Source organism: Cervus canadensis, chromosome 18, assembly GCF_019320065.1.
Source record: "Cervus canadensis isolate Bull #8, Minnesota chromosome 18, ASM1932006v1, whole genome shotgun sequence".
Lineage (NCBI taxonomy): Eukaryota > Metazoa > Chordata > Mammalia > Artiodactyla > Cervidae > Cervus > Cervus canadensis.
This window is the reverse complement of record NC_057403.1, coordinates 38276622-38294771: the sequence shown is the minus strand read 5'-3', so window position 1 is coordinate 38294771 and position 18150 is coordinate 38276622. Positions and strand designations below refer to the sequence as shown.

The 18150-nt window shown below is 45.5% G+C and overlaps 2 protein-coding genes across 3 annotated transcripts in view; both read left to right on the top strand.

The window, feature by feature from the left end:
- Positions 1-11978, top strand: part of CDH5 (cadherin 5) — a 54290-nt gene extending 42312 nt beyond the window's left edge. Inside the window, exons 8-12 of one of the 2 annotated variants that reach the window (XM_043435722.1) lie at positions 3238-3380; positions 4902-5026; positions 5383-5491; positions 7621-7866; positions 9856-11978. In XM_043435722.1, coding sequence (XP_043291657.1) covers positions 3238-3380; positions 4902-5026; positions 5383-5491; positions 7621-7866; positions 9856-10370 — 1138 coding nt within the window. In that variant the 3' untranslated portion in view covers positions 10371-11978. Of the gene's footprint in view, positions 1-3237; positions 3381-4901; positions 5027-5382; positions 5492-7620; positions 7867-9852 lie in introns of both variants that reach the window. The other variant, XM_043435721.1, reaches the window with a different exon arrangement.
- Positions 11979-16406: 4428 nt separating this feature from the next.
- Positions 16407-17840, top strand: LOC122421195 (hsc70-interacting protein). Its single transcript, XM_043437061.1, has one exon. It carries the CDS (start codon positions 16435-16437, stop codon positions 17542-17544), a length of 1110 nt encoding a protein of 369 aa, XP_043292996.1. The 5' UTR covers positions 16407-16434; the 3' UTR covers positions 17545-17840.
- The last annotated feature ends 310 nt before the right edge of the window (positions 17841-18150 follow it).

The window sequence follows — 18150 nt, the reverse complement described above, 5'->3', positions numbered from 1 at the left end:
ACACAATGAAACAACACAAAGATTTACAAAGAAAGCATCAGTAACCCTGACTTCCAGACAACTCATGTTCACGGTGTGCTCTGATCCTGTGACGCTTTTCTCCATGACCACACAAACACCTACAGACATTTGTGGTGGATTTGTCATTTGTTTCAGGGCTCTGATTGTTTTAAGTTTTTTCTGGATCATAGTATGCCCATTTCAGCTTCTCAGGGGTAAAGAATCCGCCTCCTAATGCAGGAGACGGAAGTTTAATCCCTGGGTTGGGAAGATCCCTTGGAGAAGGAAATAGCAGCCCACTCCAGTATTCTTGCTTGGGGAATCCCATGGACAGAGGAGTTTGGTGGGCTCCAGTCCATAGTGCCAAGAGTTGGATGTGAATTAGCAACTAAACCACAATTATGACCATTTCATCACTACTTGTTCCTCCATCTCAACTAGGCACCTCCACCCTCTGTGACAAAAGATGTAGTTCCAGCCCATACTTTCTAGGGCCACATAACATTTTAGAGTATGAAGTTCATGCAGTCTCATTTTATTCCAGAGCTGGTAGCCAACTGTGCCAGCACCGCTAATCAAATAAGTCATCATTTTCTCCCTTTGTTACATACTGAGTTCCTGTATATCCTTGAATCTATTTTTGAATCCTTTGTTCTGTAGCAAAGTCATTCCATTTTATTGTAGCAGCTTTCTACTAAAACTTGGTATGTATAATGCAAGTCCCTCCCCCAAGTATTTTTTCACTTTATATAACTTTAATGCATTCTCAAACATCTGTTCTTTCTTGTGAACCATAAAACTCTTGAGTTTTATAAAAAGCATTAGAATTCTAATGAGAATTGTGTTTGCATATCAGTTTGGGGAGAGTTAACGCTTCCCTGGTGACTCAGATGGTAAAGCGTCTGCCTGCAGTGCGGGAGACCCAGGTTCAATCCCTGGGTTGGGAAGATCCCCTAGAGAAGGAAATGGCAACCCACTCCAGTACTCTTGCCTGGAAAATTCCATGGACCGAGGAGCCTGGTGGGCTACAGTCCATGGGGTCGCAAAGAGTTGGACACGACTGAGCAACTTCACTTTCACTTTCAATGCTCTATTAAGGACAAATGTGTCCCTCCCTTTTGACCACATCTCATAAGTTTGGGGATGACTGTTTTCATAGCCATTCTATTTTAAATAGTCTGTAATGATAATTTTTATTTCTTCACTGATCCAATGGTTTATTTAAGAGACGTTTTTTCCCATTTACAAGTGGTAGGGCATTTTTTTGGTTTTAACATGTTCTGTGGTATAACACAACTGTCCTTTTGTCCATTTTCCTCTGTAATATCTAAGCTTCTGCTTTATGTACTTTAAATTTTTCTATTCAGTTAACAAAGGTTTATAATTATTTTACCTTCATTATGACTTGTCTCTTTCATCCTTATGACAGTACACAGTTTGTCCTGCTTAAATATTTTGTCCTCTGCTCCATGTTGCCCGATGTAAGGTTTGTCAGTACTGTTTTCATGTTACCGATGTTCGCCTGAACTTTTCCGACCTTTGCTCTTTTTATAGATAATTTTATTTACTTATTTGGCTGTGCTGCATATTCACTGCTGGCTTGTCTCTAGTTGTGGCAAGCAGGGGCTACTCTCCAGCTGCTGTGTGCGGGCCTCGCATGGCAGTGGTTTCCCTTGCTGTGTGCAGACCACGAGCTCTAGAGCTTGAGGGCTTCACAAGTCACAGTTCCCAGGCTCGAGAGCACAGGCTCAGAGTCGTGGCACATGGGCTTAGTTGTTTTGCAGCATGTGGGACCTTCCCAGACCAGGGATCAAACCCGTGTCTCTTACACTGGCAGGCAGATTCTTTACCACTGAGCCATCAAGCCCCAATCTTTACTTTTAATATTTCTAGGTCATTCGGCATTTAAGTTGTGTCCTGAAACTGGAATGCAGATGGCTTTGCTTTTCAATCGAAACTGAGAGGCTTCATGTTTAACCTATTTACATTTTTCATCATAAATGATGGGTTTGATCTTATTTCTTTTAGCCTGTTTTACATTGGCTATTTCTCAAAATTAATGACTTTTTTCTCTTCCCCATCTTTGTTGTAGTTTATTTTTTTCACATTTTTTCTCCCAGGTATTTGGATGGAATATATGCATTTTTACTTCTGCCAGTGACATTATTTCTAACTGTAAAACTTAAACTGGTTTCCTGGACCAATATTTTCTACTTATAAATCTCTCTCTCTCTCACACACACACCACCACCACCACCACCACCACCACTGCTTTCCTATTTATGATAAAGAAATCAACAATTTCCATTTAATTCCTCCCAAGCCAGATTTTTTACTTTATTTTGAGACATTTCTTAGATGAAGCGAGTTTTCACAAAAAGTTTTTGAGGACCCATCTTGTGGGTGATATGCTTCCTGAGTTCTTTCATATTTACAAATCAAAAATATTATCAATGTGTTCTAGCGCTTAACATTATGTGAATGTCTAGGATTAAGTCTGATTTCTCTTTCTTTATAAGGATGTATTTTTCTGTCTGGCCTCTCTTCAATTTCTTTACACACCTCTGATATTCCAAAGTATCATCAGAATATAGCTAAATATTGATCTTTTTTCCACTATGCCTGATATCAATGACCTCTTTTAATATATAAACTTGGGTCTTTGTTCAGATCAAGAAGTTTTCTTTTATTACATCATTTGTTATTTCTTCTGTTCTCTTTGTTCTGGAATTTTCCTTAGTATTAGAAAAAATATATCTGGAACATTATGGATTTTTTTCACCTCTCTTTTCTTCTCTTCATGCCTTTTTCTTAAGAACTTTTCAAAGTTTTACTTCACAAATTTAATTTCCTTTCAATCACTTCTTACCTCTTCTGGTTCCTTTTTTTTATTTCTTCCTGGCTCTTACCCAACTATCTTTTCATTAATCACAAAATCCAATTCAAGCTGAAGTAAAGCTGACTACAGTGCCACCTGCCTCAACTCTGAAGATACTGTTGATGGAGTCTCAGGGTCCACCCTCATCCCAGTGATCGCAACAGTGCCTGGATCAAAGAGATTATCTCACTACTCTGATGCTCTCTGGGTGGTCAGGTGCAATGAGCAGTGAGAGAAGGGGTGGGGGATGATGCAAGGGACAGATCCTAAAGGGCCTCGTCTGTCCTTCTGGGGAGTCTGGACTCCACAAAGAACAATGGAAAGCCATGAAATCCCTTGAAACTCTTTCCCCTGGACAGGTACTCCATCCGTAGGACCAGTGACAAGGGCCAGTTCTTCGGAATAACCAAGAAAGGGGATATTTACAATGACAAAGAACTGGACAGAGAAGTGCACCCTTGGTACAACCTGACAGTGGAAGCCAAAGAGGTGGATCCTAGTGGTAAGTGGCCCCTTTCACCAGATGACCTGGGCTCTTCTCCTTTCCTCATTCTTTTAAAATTGGCATAAGCTGTCATTTGAGGCCTCCAGAGGTACTATAAAGCACTGCTGGTGCACCACTTGGCTGGGATGCTACAGGGCCTCCAGCCCCAAGTGTAGATGGACCAGCCATATCCATGTCACCTGAGACTGTGTTAGAAGACCAAAACGGCAGGCGCCAACCCCAGACTGAGTCAGACTCTCATGCACACTACAGTTTAAGAAGCACTGCTCCAAAACAGGCTGCCATATGTCCCTGTGACGGGAATCACATGAGTTACCTCTTAAACACAGAGCTTCTCAGATGCCTCTCTGGAGGCCCTAGTCCAGAGAGTCAGAAACAGCAGGGAATGTGCACTGAACAAGTGCCGTGTGATTTTTATTATCATGGACATTTGGGAAAGGCTGCTTTGGAGACGGTTTATGTGCCAGTTAGTGGGTTGAATTCAAAATCTGAAGCACTTGCCAACTCTAAGATTGTTAGTCTCCAGAAAGTAGGGTAACTGTTGCCAGAGGGAAAGGCAGGTGTTGGAGCTTTGCATTCTTAGCCTATGTGAAAAAAACACAACTGCTCTCCAGGAGAAGGATCAACATTCCACACCCTTCCCAGAGATCAATGGGGCCCAGAAAAGGGGTGACTTGGCCAAATTTCCACTGGTGCTAACCAGGAGGGTCCCCGCCTCCTGCTGGCAGCATGTCCCCCACACGGCAGCCAGGCCAACTTCAATAGACTTCTGAGTGCTTTCCAGATCAATCTTTGCCCCTTTCTTCCCCATCTAATCTCACTCATACAAGTTTTAAATCTTATAGTAATAGCTTACTGTGGATTTTAAAATATAGAAAATACAAAAAAGAAGAAGAAAAGTATCCCCCCGCCATAACCCCACCATATAGCTATAGTTACCGGTAGCACTCTAGTATGTTTCCTCTGGTCTTTTTTCTATCTGTCATTTTATACAAGTGAAATCATAGTACCCTGAATTTCTACTTAAGCTTATTCCAGAATTATTTTCTCATGGTACTAAAATGTCTTTATTAAAGAGATTACAACTTTTAAAATGTAATTTACATGGTCCATTCTTTTAAACTGGCCCTGTTTATTAAAGCAATTTCACACAGACTGTTTACCTTTTCAATTATTCTGTAGTTAATTTATTTAAACTGGTTTGATTACTTAAATTGCTGCATTGATTTAATAATTACTTAATTGATTTAATTAAAACCTTTAAAAATACACTTATGTTTTTCTCTTTTTGACTCTTACAAGTAATTCTCTAGCAAATATCCTTATGCATGAGGCTTTACCCCACTTCCTCTTCTGTTCCTTTCATCTGGAACGCCATCCCTGGCCGTCCTTCTAAATGTCCACAGCCCCCTCTTCCAGAAAAAAGAGCACCCCTCCAGGACTCCCACCAATACACCTTCTAATCTCAGGGCTGACATCTGCTAAATCCACTGTAGTGACGAGTCCTTTCTCCTGCAGGGACTCCCACGGGCAAAGAATCCATCGCGCAGGTCCACATTGAAGTTATGGATGAGAATGACAACGCCCCAGAGTTTGCCAAGCCCTATGAGCCCAAAGTGTGTGAGAATGCCCCCCAGGGCAAGGTGAGTCTGGCTCAGGTGGGAGGGTGAGGCAGTGCCTGCCTGGGTCAGACCAAAGGGGCAGCCCCTCCCGGTCACAGTCAGCTGGCACTTCATGAGCTTAATGTAACCTGTACAACAGCCTTGAGGAAAGATGACATTCCCCCTATAGATGGTAAAACTGAGGCTCAGAGAGAATGTGTAGTGAGCAGATTGGTGGGCAGGCAGGTGGCAGAAAGAGTGACTTTTGGAGACCATTGAGATTAGTGTTACAAGTGAGAGGCAGCCACAGTCAGGTCTAAACCCAAAGTCCCTCACCATCACTGAAACCCCAGCCAGCTCACCACCACCACTGACCATCCCCGTCTTCCACCCTCCAGCTGGTCGTGCAAATCTCGGCAATAGACAAGGATATAACACCACGAGATGTGAAGTTCAAGTTCTCCCTGAGCACTGAGGACAGCAACTTCACCCTCATTGATAATCACGGTGCGCCTTGAAGCAGTCAGTCTGGATCTTGGAGTGGGTGGGGTTGGGGGTGGGGAGGTGGCGGTCAGAGATGGAGTTATTTGAGTCTTGAGATGTCAGGGTCAAGGACTAAGCCAATGAATCAGGTGCCCTCCCTGGGGCTATCAAGTTCCAAGATATTGTATACAATTCCCACCACATACCTTATTGGTCTGTGTAACGGTCAGAGCCACCCTGGCCACACTGCCAAGTCCACATGGCTTTGCCTTTTCCCTTAAGATGCCCAGGTCACTGAATAGGCACAGAATAGATATGGGGTGTAGACAGCCTGGTTCACAAACTAACTAAAGGACTCCTTCCCATGGGATCTCTGTGGTCAGTACAACTGCAAATTACTCTATGACATGGAACTTTGAGGTTGCTCCCAAAGAGCCAAAATGGGACATTTGAAACCAAAATGCCAACAATACAGTGTTTTGATTTGGCCACAATGACTACTTAACACCAGGTGTCCTCAGGACAGGATCTGGTCTACCAGTCACATCCCAGAGTCCTGTGATGTCAGCAGTGGCCAATCAGAGCTTCTGATGAGTATGTGCTTCCCAGAGTGATGAGGCTGAGTTGGCTGGATTCCAGCCAAAACCAGACAGGCTTCCATGCTTTCTGCACCTTCCTCAGAAAAAAACATAGAAAATCCCCCTTGGGTCTAAAGAGAGCAATCCTTCCTCCAGAATGGGGTGGACTCCCTGCCCATCCCTAACTGGCAACATGGTGGTTGGTGAGGATCCCACCATAGAAACAGCCATTGCCACCTCTGAGGGAGGTCAGGGACTGGGATCCCTGAGAGTGAGGGGGAGACCCAGGGGACCAGCCTCAGACTCATCCTGAAGGGATGAGGATGGTAGCCAGGACATGCTGACAGTCAGGGCCATACCATTCAACATTCTGCTGTCTTTAGTAGTAAATAATGTGGAAAAAATACCTGTCACAACCATCCCCAGTGCCCACCTCAAACCCACCTCACAGGAGGTCAGCAATGGAGTCAAAAGCTTAAGTGTCACCCCAAAGACACCCCACATGTGATCAGGAGATAAGTTTGTTGGTCTCAGACTACTTATAACATGAATGTCCTGCTACAATATTAAATGAGTATAGCAAGAAATCTCTAATTTCTCTCATACGGTCTCAGTGGCCATACTGTTATTATTTTCTATTACAGTAGATATGGCTACTTAATAATGAAATGTAAATTGTCTTCCATTTGAAATCTATAAGACGGCCTCCTTTGCTTTTGGCTTCCTGAGTATGCCAACCCCACCCATGTGGCTATATAAAGCCTGGAGGAGGGAATCCCTGCACCTTTGACCATCACAACCTCCCAGGAGCCAGTAAAAGACACATTTTCCTGGCCTCTGCCCAGAGGCACTAAATCAGAAATTCAGGAAAGGAGAAGGGGGAAAAAGAAGGAAGGAGGAGTAGAGGGGAGGTGGGTGGGAGTGGGGTCTGAGAACCAACATGTTTAAAAATCTCCCTGGGGAATTCTGTACATGGACTGATTGGAGTTGAAAGGGAGAACCAATATTTGGGCCAAAGCACAGTCCCAATTCCAGGCTGCCCAGGGAATCCTCAATTACAAGTGTAATCACTCCCCCAGTGCTTCAGGGGACCTGTGCATTCGTCTGACTTTCTAATGGATTTTCAGGGATAGCAAAAACAGCCTTAGAAGTTAGCCTAATGCTAGAAGACTTTTTAAATTTTGTAAGACTTTGTTTTCCCCTGATTGTTCATCAAAGCTTGAAACAATGCATTAATTAACTGAGAGTTATCTCTTACTGAAGTAGGGTTAGGGGTCAGGTATTTCAGTTACCCATAGAAACAAAAAAGCAAGGATTTTAAGTACTGGCCAAGTCCTTCTTAGAGGCCAAATCGAAGCAGCTGCCCAAAACATCCCCTCTCTGGAGGAACAGACCTGCCCTCAAATGGCTAAAACATGAGGCAGGGTATAAAGGGCAGACACATGGCCCAGGCAGCACATGAGCTGGTCCAGTTACTGAGGGCTTCCTGGAGGAGGCGGGCCACGCTGTCGGTGTTGATGAGAGAATGGGCACTCCAGACAGCAGCGCCTGACTCCGAGGCCTTGGTGTTTCCAGATAACACGGCCAACATCATAGTCAAGTACGGGTATTTTGACCGGGAGCGCGCCAAGGTCCACCACCTGCCCGTGCTCATCTCGGACAACGGGAGGCCCAGCCTCACGGGCACCAGCATGCTGCACGTGACCGTGTGCAAATGCAACGAACAGGGCGAGTTCACCTTGTGTGAGGAGGTGGCCGCCCAGGCGGGCATCAGCATCCAGGCGCTGGTCGCTATCTTCCTCTGCATCCTCACCATCACAGGTCAGTGCCCAGAAGGATGGGAGGGGACGGTGAGGGGGCTGCAGGGGCGAACAAGAGGCCAGGGATCCAGGCCCAACCCTGCTGCTTTCAGCCCAAAGTGCAGCCTGTGCCGGGTGAGGTCCACCTCCCTGGGTGCTGCAGGGTGGGAGTGGATGACAGGGGAGGAGGAGGTGCGGCTCAAGACCCCTTCCCCAGTTTAAAATACTTTATATAACATTCAGTCATTCAACTGACATATTTTGAGCACTTATTGTGTGTCAGGCACTGTTCTAGGCACTTATTTATATAAAATCTCATTTGAAAAAAAAAAGAGGATCCAGTCTCTCTCTTGGAGAAAAATGAGAAGTGTAAAATTTCTAGTTTAAATTATCACCTGGGTGGGGCTTTCTTCTCTTTTTTTAGGATTCCTCCAGCCTTGATCTCTGTCTCTTTTTTTTTCCCCTTGTTTGGGCCTCAGAAATTTTAGGGGCATTTTAAACCTGGCCTCAGCACAGGTTCTCCAGGAAGTAGACCCTGGGAAAAGGATTGGGGTACACGTGATTTGAGAAGTGGTCCCAGGAAGGCCCAGAAGGAAGAGTTGGAGTTTTGACAGGGAAAGGAGGCGAAGGGCAATGAAGGAGATGAAGGGAGGTGAAAGGAGCTGGTGAAGGGCAAGCTGTCACACAAGTTGCCACCACGGGTCACCAGAGCTTCTTCTCCCTGGGGACTGGGCGGCAGCACTCACAGTCATGTTCATCTACCAATGCCCACCAGCGGATGGCTGGGGCTCCTCCTGCTCTTTGGCTGGGGCAGGAGCCAGCCATCCAGAGGAAGCCCCTGGGTGGTCAGAGGTCACTCTGCGTACTACAGTGACAGGACCGGGGACACAGTGGGGCACCCACATTATCTGCCCCAGGCCTTTCCTGCCAGTGGCTCCTCTGAGAGGCCCCCTGGCAGAGCCCCCCTTCTGTGGCAAAGAGGACAGACTGAGATTCCCCTCTCAATAAAAATCTGTAATAATGATGATCCTGGCATCCCCACCAAACATAGAATTGCACTTAACCTCGCAGCCACCCTATCAGATGTAAACAGAAGAGGAGTCATCACTTCCATTTTACAGACAAGGAAACAGACTCAGAGGGCCATCCTGGCTTGCCTAGTAAGAGTTTCTTAAGTATCTCCAGGCTAGAAGGACAGAGTCTAGGGATGTTCTGGGCCTACTTCCAGGAGCTCTCTGCCCCACATGGTCCACCCCTCCTAGGGCTGGCAACCCTTATGCAGTCATACCCCTCAGAGCTCTGAGCAGGGCCAACCTCACACCACTGCCTGATCATGCGACTCTGGGCAAGTGACTCAGCTTCTCTGAGATCAGTCCACTTATGTAAAATGGGATAATAATACCCACCTTGAGTAAAAGAACATGAAAACGTGCCACCACCATGCCAGAATGTACACAATAGGTGTGCTCAAGAGTGGTTGCTGCTACTGCAATGGGTGCCATGTCCACCAGCTCCGTCATGGCCCACCATCCTCATCATGGCTCAGAATCTTTGCACCCCAAATTCCAGCTCCATCTTTCCCCCTCTTCTGCCCCAACCTCTAGCCTCCTAGCCTTTGCAGATGACAGAGAATTTGTCACAGTGCTAAGACGTGGGAGGAACTGAGGCTGCAGTTAGATGGGAAGGAGAGTGGCAGGAGAAAATGAACTTGAGAGGAGGTCCACTGCGTTCCTCTCCTCCCATCCCCACTGTGGTCAGTGACACCAACAAGGATCATACCCTGGGGTGGGGGTGGGATGGACATGACTCTGGGCTGGGAGTGAGGGTGCTGAGGGTGGACCCACCATGAGTCCAGATGGAACCAAAGCTTCTGTGTTGGCCCAGGTGTCACTGGGAGCTGGGCTGGTGCAGGGATGCCCAGGGAGGAGGGGAGGGAGCAGGTGGACCTGGGAGGTGGAAGGCAGGGGAAGCCTCCACCCGGCCTGACCAGCTCTGGCTCACTGACCAGCAGTGATCACCCTGCTCATCATTCTGCGGAGGCGGCTCCGGAAGCAGGCCCGCGCCCATGGCAAGAACGTGCTGGAGATCCACGAGCAGCTGGTCACCTACGATGAGGAGGGCGGCGGCGAGATGGACACCACCAGCTACGACGTGTCGGTGCTCAACTCAGCGCGCCACGGCGGGGCCAAGCCCCCGCGCCCGGCACTGGACGCGCGGCCGTCCCTCTATGCTCAGGTGCAGAAGCCACCGCGGCAAGCGCCCGGGGCACATGTGCCCGGGGAGATGGCCACGATGATCGAGGTGAAGAAGGACGAGGCAGACCACGACGGCGGCGGCCCGCCCTATGACACGCTGCACATCTACGGCTACGAGGGCGCCGAGTCCATTGCCGAGTCCCTCAGCTCCCTGGGCACGGATTCATCGGACTCGGACATTGATTACGACTTTCTCAATGACTGGGGACCCAGGTTCAAGATGCTGGCCGAGCTGTATGGCTCGGACCCCCAGGAGGAGCTGGTGTATTAGGGGGTCACAGGCCTCTGGGCCTGGGACCCAGACCACTTGTGGCTGGGGCTAATCAGACACGAGGCATTGAGCCCTCTGATTGTAGCACTCCTGTCCCAGCCTAACAGCCCTTCCTTGTGGGTCCCAGAGACTTCACCACCTTGGTTGGCAAAATCCAAGTTCCTGAAATGTCCAGGAACATATTTCAGCCATGGCTACTCCCCAAATGCTGGAAAATCAAGGCTGGTATGCTGTCTGGGTTGAGACATCCATATAACCCTGTCACCTGAAATCGCGGGGTCCAACTCAAAGACTCTCTCTGACTCTTTAAAGCAGCTTATGCTCAGTTGCTGCAGGGGGTGGGGGGTGGGGGTGGGGTCTTTCCTTGAGGTCCCTGGTGAGGCTGCGGAGGCTCTGGTGCCTGTCAGCCTGGAGGCAAAAGGCTGGACAACATGACCGTGGGGCAAGACTCTCTGTAGCCCTGACCTACCAGAGACTGGGACCACCCATCACACTTGTCCCACCTCAGCCTCCTCATGCTCCCAAGTACCCCCGCATTCCTCAGCCTCTCCCCAGGCCTGTCCAGAGAGAGAAAGGGCCTCTTGACATCTCCCAGCCTTGGGTCCTGAGGTGACCTCGCTGGCCCGCCGTGCCTGTAACTATGCTGTACTGTGTATTGAAAATCCACCCAAGGTCAGGGAAGTGGCTCATTGAACTCTGAAGCAACTGTGAATTCTCCCTGGAGGAGCAGTGGAGACCAAGTGTGACAAGAGACCATAGGGTGAGGGCCACCTGCACACCCACTCCCTCCAGAGGGGCTGGGAGTCACTGTGACCCCAATTTGAGACTCATGACACCCCTCCAGTTTTGCCTGGGAAGCAGGGCAGGTGTTCCCAGAGCAAAGACTTCTCCCCATCTCTCCTGGTCACGCGTTCATGCTCTTTTTTTCTTCCTTTCCATCTATTCTTGATCTCTTGGCTTAGTGGCACTTAGGATGTGACCCGTGACTGCACAACAGAGCCGTGCCATTTGTCTTCACACCTCACTGCTGCCACATCTCAGGGAACCCCAGCAGGGCCCCCTCCCTGCAGAAGGCAAGGCCCCTGCTCAAATCCTGTGGTCACCTGTGTCTCTTCCACTTTCAGCCACATATGGAACTTTCCATCGCAAACACGTCTTGGGGAAGGGGCATCACTCAACAGAAAGGGGGAGGGGGGGAAGGAGGCAAATTCTTCAATTCACCCTCTGTCAGGGACCAAGGCTCCTACTGTGGGCAAGGCCCCTCAATTCAGGGGATTGTAGATAACACTGACTTTTAATCTTTAACTAATAACTAGTTTTTTAATATTTTTATACTAATAATACTTAACACATTTCTAGCTCTCACAGACATATAGAATAAGGGTATTTGCATAATTAGCAAGTTGCTATTGAGGTTAACAATTTTATTTCGGGTTTTTTAGTTGGATCAAGAAATTTCTGTAACCATCTGTTTCCTATCATTGTAGTAATTGATCTAGTAATAATGACTATATATATATATGTATATATATATATATAGGCTACACTGGTGCATGGAACATACTGTATTTTTTTTAATAACTAAATAAAGAAAAATCTTGAAATACGTCTCTTTCTAGAGCTAAGTGAGCTCGTGAGAAATAGAAGCACATACACGCCGCCACCACCACCACCAGCATCAGAGGGATCCAGAGTGCAAGGTGACACTTGCTGTCAGGATTTCAGACACGCATTGTAGGAACGTGACTGCAGCAGAGAACAACAGGGACACCTCGTCCACCCTGGCCGCCTCCCAGAGGCCCATGCCTTCCCTCAGCCTGCACATGCCCCCCAAGGCCCACCCTGACTCTACACAACAGGCAGGGCCTCCGGCGGCTGAGCTGCCACACCTTGTCCGAGTGACAGATGGGCCAGGTGGGTGAGATGAGTCAGCAGTGAGGGGGATCAACCTCTGATTAGCAGGCTAACGACAGTGACAGCAGCTGGCACTTCACTAGGGTGTGTGAGCCCCAAACGGAGGCCCTGCCTGGAAGTCAAAACTGAGAACAGGAAGCCTCCTGCCAGACTTAGGACTGGAACTGGGGAGGCGAGAGATGAAACTCAGGCCCCTGGCTCCTTCAGCCCCGCCAGCAGCGTTTCCTGGGCAGCGTGTCTCTCAGGGATGGCATTTTGAAAACTGCACTCTGGATAAACACTACTTCTTGGAGCTCTCAGGGGGTCAATATGTCTTAACTCCAATTTTGTTCTAATTTCCCTTGTGATTTCTTGATCCATCAGTTATTTGAAATGTATTGTTTAATTTCCAAATATTAGTGAATTTTCCAATTTCCTTCCATTACTGATTTCTGATTTCACTCCACTGTGGTCAGAGAATTTTTATGATTTAAATCCTTGTAAAGTTTATGATTTAAAACTAGTAAATTTATACTAGTTTTATACCCTAAAACATAGTTCATTCTGAAAAGTGTTCCACATGCCCTGGAGAGGTACATTATAAGCCCATATGCCTCTAACAACCATCTACTGTTGTGATGGAGTGTTCCATAGTGGTATGTCAGGGTTGTTCAAGTCTTTTGTTTCCACATTGATCTTCTTTCTCGCTACTATTTAAATTTTATTGAAAGTTTAGTGCTAAAATCTCCAACTAGTACTGTTGAATTGTGTATGTCTCCCTTCATTTCTGTCAGTTTTTGCTTCATGTATTTTGGGTCTCTGTTATTAGAGGCATATAGGCTTATAATTGTTATATTTTCTTCTTGATGGACTGACCCTTTTAGCATTATAAAATGTACCTCTTTGTATGTAGTCACAATTTTTATTTCAAAGTCTGACTTGTCTCATGTTAGTACAGTCACTCCAGCTGTCTTTTGCTTACTGTTTACATGGTATATCTTTCCTATCCTTTTCAACCTATTTGTGTCTTTTAATACAAAGTATCTTCTGTGAATAAAATATAGTTGGATCGTGGCAGTTTATCCATACTACCAGTCTCCACAATGTTGTCTTTTAATATAAACTGTATCTTCTGTGAACAAAACAGAGTTGGATCATGGCAGTTTATCCATCCCTACCAGTCTCTGCTATTGAAGTATTTAATCCTTTTACATTTAATGTGATTACTAGTAAGGTAGGATTTATGTCTGTCACTTTCCTATTTGTTTTCTATGTCTTGTCTTTTTTGTTCCTCTGTTATCCCATTATTGCCTCTTTTATGTTAAACAGATATCTTTTAGTGTACTATTTTAATTCTCCTGCAATTTCTTTTACTGTATTTTTTGTTATTTTCTTAGTGGTTCTCCTAATGATTATACCTAAAATCTTAATTCTTAACTTAGAACAATTCAGGTAAAATCTGTACTAACTCAATTTAAGTTGTGTACAAAACCTTACCACTAATATCTCCACTTCCTCCCCGCCTCCTTTGTGGTGTCACTGCGCATAATACAGTGTTATACATTGTATGCCCACTAACATAGATTTGTATTTATTGCTTTATGCAGTTGTCTTTTAAATCATATAGGAGGGGAAAAAAGAATTACAAAGTACATATACACTGTCTTTTATATCTACCTATATAGTCACTTTTATCACTGATCTTTATTTCTTCATGCGAATTCAAGTTACCGTCTACTGTCTATCACTTCAGCCTGAATGATCCCTTTAGTATTTTCTGTAGGGAGGTTCTTCTAGTGAGGAATCTCTCCATTTTATCTGGGAAGACTTGATTGCACGTTTATTTTCTTTTTGTAGGATAGTTTTGCTAGATACCAAATTAATGGTTGATATGCCTTTTCTTTCAGCCCTTTGAATTTCATCCCATGGCCTTCTGACCTCCCTGGTTTCTGATGAGAAGCTGACTGTTAATCTTACTGAGGAAAATTTTATGTGATAAATTATTTCTCTCTTGCTGCTATCAACAGTCCCTCAGTCTGTGATTTTCAATAGTCTCATTATGATGTGCCTAGGATAGGTTCTAGAGTTGATCTTTCTTGGAATCCACTGAACTTCTTGAATGTATCTATTAATATTTTTATCAAATTTGAGAAGTTTGGGGCCATTATTTTTTCAAATATTCTACCTCTCTCTCTCCTCTCCTCTGTGTGTTAGTCACTCAGGTGTATCCGACTCTTTGAGACCCCATGGATTGGAGCCTGCCAGACTCCTCTGTCCATGGGATTCTCTAGGCAAGAATACTGGAGTGGGTTGCCATTTCCTTCTCCAGGGGATCTTCCCAATCCAGGTATCAAACCCAGGTCTCCTGCATTGTAGGTGGATGCTTTACCATCTGAGCTATTAGGGAAGCCCTCCTCTCCTCTGGGACTCCCATTATGCTTTTGTTAGTATACTAATTTCCTATGGATATCTAGATTTCTATTCATTTCTTTTTTCTTTCTGTTCCTCAGACTAGATTATCTCATTTTACCTATCTTCAAGTTGGCTGACCCTTTCTTCAGCCAACTCACATTTGCTCTTGAGCTCATCACCTGAATTTTTATTTCATTCACTGTACTTTCAACTCCAGAATTTCTGTTTGGTTCTTTTTAAAGCCTCTTTATTGACATTCCCTATTTGATGACACATCGGTCTCATACTCTTCTTTCATTCTTTAGACATGGTTTCCTTTAGTTCTTTGAACATATTTTAAATAACTGGCTTAAAGTATTTGTCTAATAAGACCAACATTTGGGTTTCTTTAGGGATAGTTTCTGTGGATTGCTTGTTTTCCTGTTAATGGGCCAATTTTTCTTATTTCTTGGCATGTGTCATAATTTTTGTATAAAATTGGATATTTAGATAATACAATATGGCAACTGTGGACACCAGAGTTTGCTGTTGCTAGGTTTTCTTGGTGCTACAGTTTGTTTATTGACTTTCGTTTGTTGTGTGTAGCTACTGAAGTCTCTGACTATTGTTGTTCTGTTGTTAAGTCATGTCCAACTCTTTGTGACCCCATGGACTGCAGCACACCAGGCTTCCCTGTCCTCCACTATCACCCAGTCTGCGCAAATTCATGTCCATTCAGCTGGTGATGCTATCCAACAATCTCATCCTCTACTGCCCACTTCTCCTTATGCCTTCAATCTTTCCAAGCATCAGGGTCTTTTCCAATGAGTTGGCTCTTCACATCAAGTGGCCAAAGTATTGGAGCTTCAGCTTCAGCAATAGTCCTTCCAATGAATATCCAGGATTGATTTCCTTTATGTATTACTGGTTTGATCTCCTTGATAGTCTAAGGGACTCTCAAGAGTCTTCTCCAGCACCAAAATTCAAAAGTATCAATTCTTTGGCACTCAGCCTTCTTTATGGTCCAACTCTCACATCTGTACATGACTACTGGAAAAACCACAGCTTTGACAATATGGACCTTGTCAGCAAAGTGATGTCTCTGCTTTTTAACATGTTACCTAGGTTTGTCATAGCTTTCCTTCCAAGGAGCAAGTGTCTTTTAATTTCATGGCTGCAGTCACCATCTGCCTGCTATTCTCTTTGGTAGTAGTCAGTTAGTGACTGGACAGAGTCCCTTAAACGCCTGGAATAAAGAAGTCTCTCAGCATTTGCCAAGGGGTTCTTTGTGTGTGTTGAGGAACTCCTTCAATGCTCAGGCAGACAGTTTACAAGTCTGTCTTAGCCTTCACTTTCTGTTGCACAGAGTTTCAAGATAAGTCAGAGGTGAGAGCTTAGGGCCTTCCCAGGTCTTCCCTGAGAATGTGCACAGCCCTACACATATGAGTGGCCTTTTAGATTCCTAGGAATATGCCAAAGTTTTTCAAAGCCCTCTGCGGACAGCTTATTCCCTAAGTTTTCCTTTAAACTTTTTGGTCGTCTTCTTGTTTGTCCTGCCTGTTATCACTGCCTAAGGCAACTGTGATGTTAAAAGACTGTCACCAATCATTTTCGACCAATGCTCTCAGGAAAAAAAAAAAAAACACTTGCTTGCATTAAGCAAGCTTCAAGTTGGGTCAAATACACACAACCTTTCAAGGGAGCTCACTTAAGGAAGCACCAGATAGGTCAAAAAACACCAGGTATCGGGAATCGGGCCGCCTCCCGCCGCCGCTGGACTATGGACCCCCGCAAAGTGAGCGAGCTTCGAGCCTTCGTGAAAATGTGTAAGCAGGACCCGAGCGTTCTGCACACCGAGGAAATGCGCTTCCTGAGGGAGTGGGTGGAGAGCATGGGGGGTAAAATACCACCTGCTGCTCATAAAACTAAATCGGAAGAAAATACCAAGGAAGAAAAAACAGATAGTAAGAAGGCGGAGGAAAACATAAAGACAGACGAACCATCAAGTGAGGAAAGTGATCTAGAAATTGACAATGAAGGTGTGATTGAACCAGACACTGATGCACCTCAAGAAATGGGAGATGAAAATGTAGAGATAACTGAGGAGATGATGGATCAGGCAAATGATAAAAAAGTGGCTGCCATTGATGCCCTAAATGATGGTGAACTACAGAAAGCCATTGACTTGTTCACAGATGCCATCAAGCTAAATCCTCGTTTGGCTATTCTGTATGCCAAGAGAGCCAGTGTCTTCATCAAATTACAGAAGCCAAATGCTGCCATCCGAGACTGTGACAGAGCTATTGAAATAAATCCTGATTCAGCTCAGCCATACAAGTGGCGAGGGAAAGCACACAGACTTCTGGGCCATTGGGAAGAAGCTGCCCATGATCTTGCCCTTGCCTGTAAGCTGGATTATGATGAAGATGCTAGTGCAATGCTGAAGGAAGTTCAACCAAGGGCCCAGAAAATTGCTGAACATCGGAGAAAGTATGAGCGAAAACGTGAAGAGCGTGAGATCAAAGAAAGAATAGAAAGGGTTAAGAAGGCTCGGGAAGAACATGAGAGAGCCCAGAGGGAGGAAGAAGCCAGAAGACAATCAGGATCTCAGTATGGCTCTTTTCCAGGAGGCTTTCCTGGGGGAATGCCTGGTAATTTTCCTGGAGGAATGCCTGGAATGGGAGGGGGAATGCCTGGAATGCCTGGAATGCCTGGGCTCAATGAAATTCTTAGTGATCCAGAGGTCCTTGCAGCCATGCAGGATCCAGAAGTTATGGTGGCCTTCCAGGATGTGGCCCAGAACCCGGCAAATATGTCAAAATATCAGAGCAACCCAAAGGTTATGAATCTCATCAGTAAATTGTCGGCCAAATTTGGAGGTCAAGCATAATGCCCTTCTGACATAAAGCCCTGCTGGAGGAAAAGCAACTTAGATCACCTAATGGATGTTGCAATAATACAAACCAGTGTACCTCTGACCTTCTCATGAAGAAAGCTGGGGTGCTTTGAAGATAATCCCTACCCCTTTGCCCCAGATGCAGCTGAAAACATTTTACAGCGGTTTGCCATTAGGGTATTCATTCAGATAATGTTTTCCTACTAGAAATTTAAAACTTTAAGCAATTTTTAAACCTTAAAAATATTTAAAATTAAAAAGGTATATTAACCCCTAAAAAAAAAAAAAAACACACCAGGTATCTAGGAACTGAGCTTTGGAGGAGTTTATATTCTGTTCTGCTCCTTCCAGTGGCTGCCAGGCTGCTGATTTTCACTACAGCTGTGGAGCTATTGGGTTTCAAGGTGACTACTCGGCTATAGAGAAGTGGATGGGACTAAGGCAAGTTCAGTTCAATTCAGTCGCTCAGCCGTGTCCGACTCTTTGCGACCCCACGAATCACAGCACGCCAGGCCTCCCTGTCCATCACCAACTCCCGGAGTTTACTCAAACTCGTGTCCATCGAGTCGGTAATGCCATCCAGGCAAGTTATAACTCTGC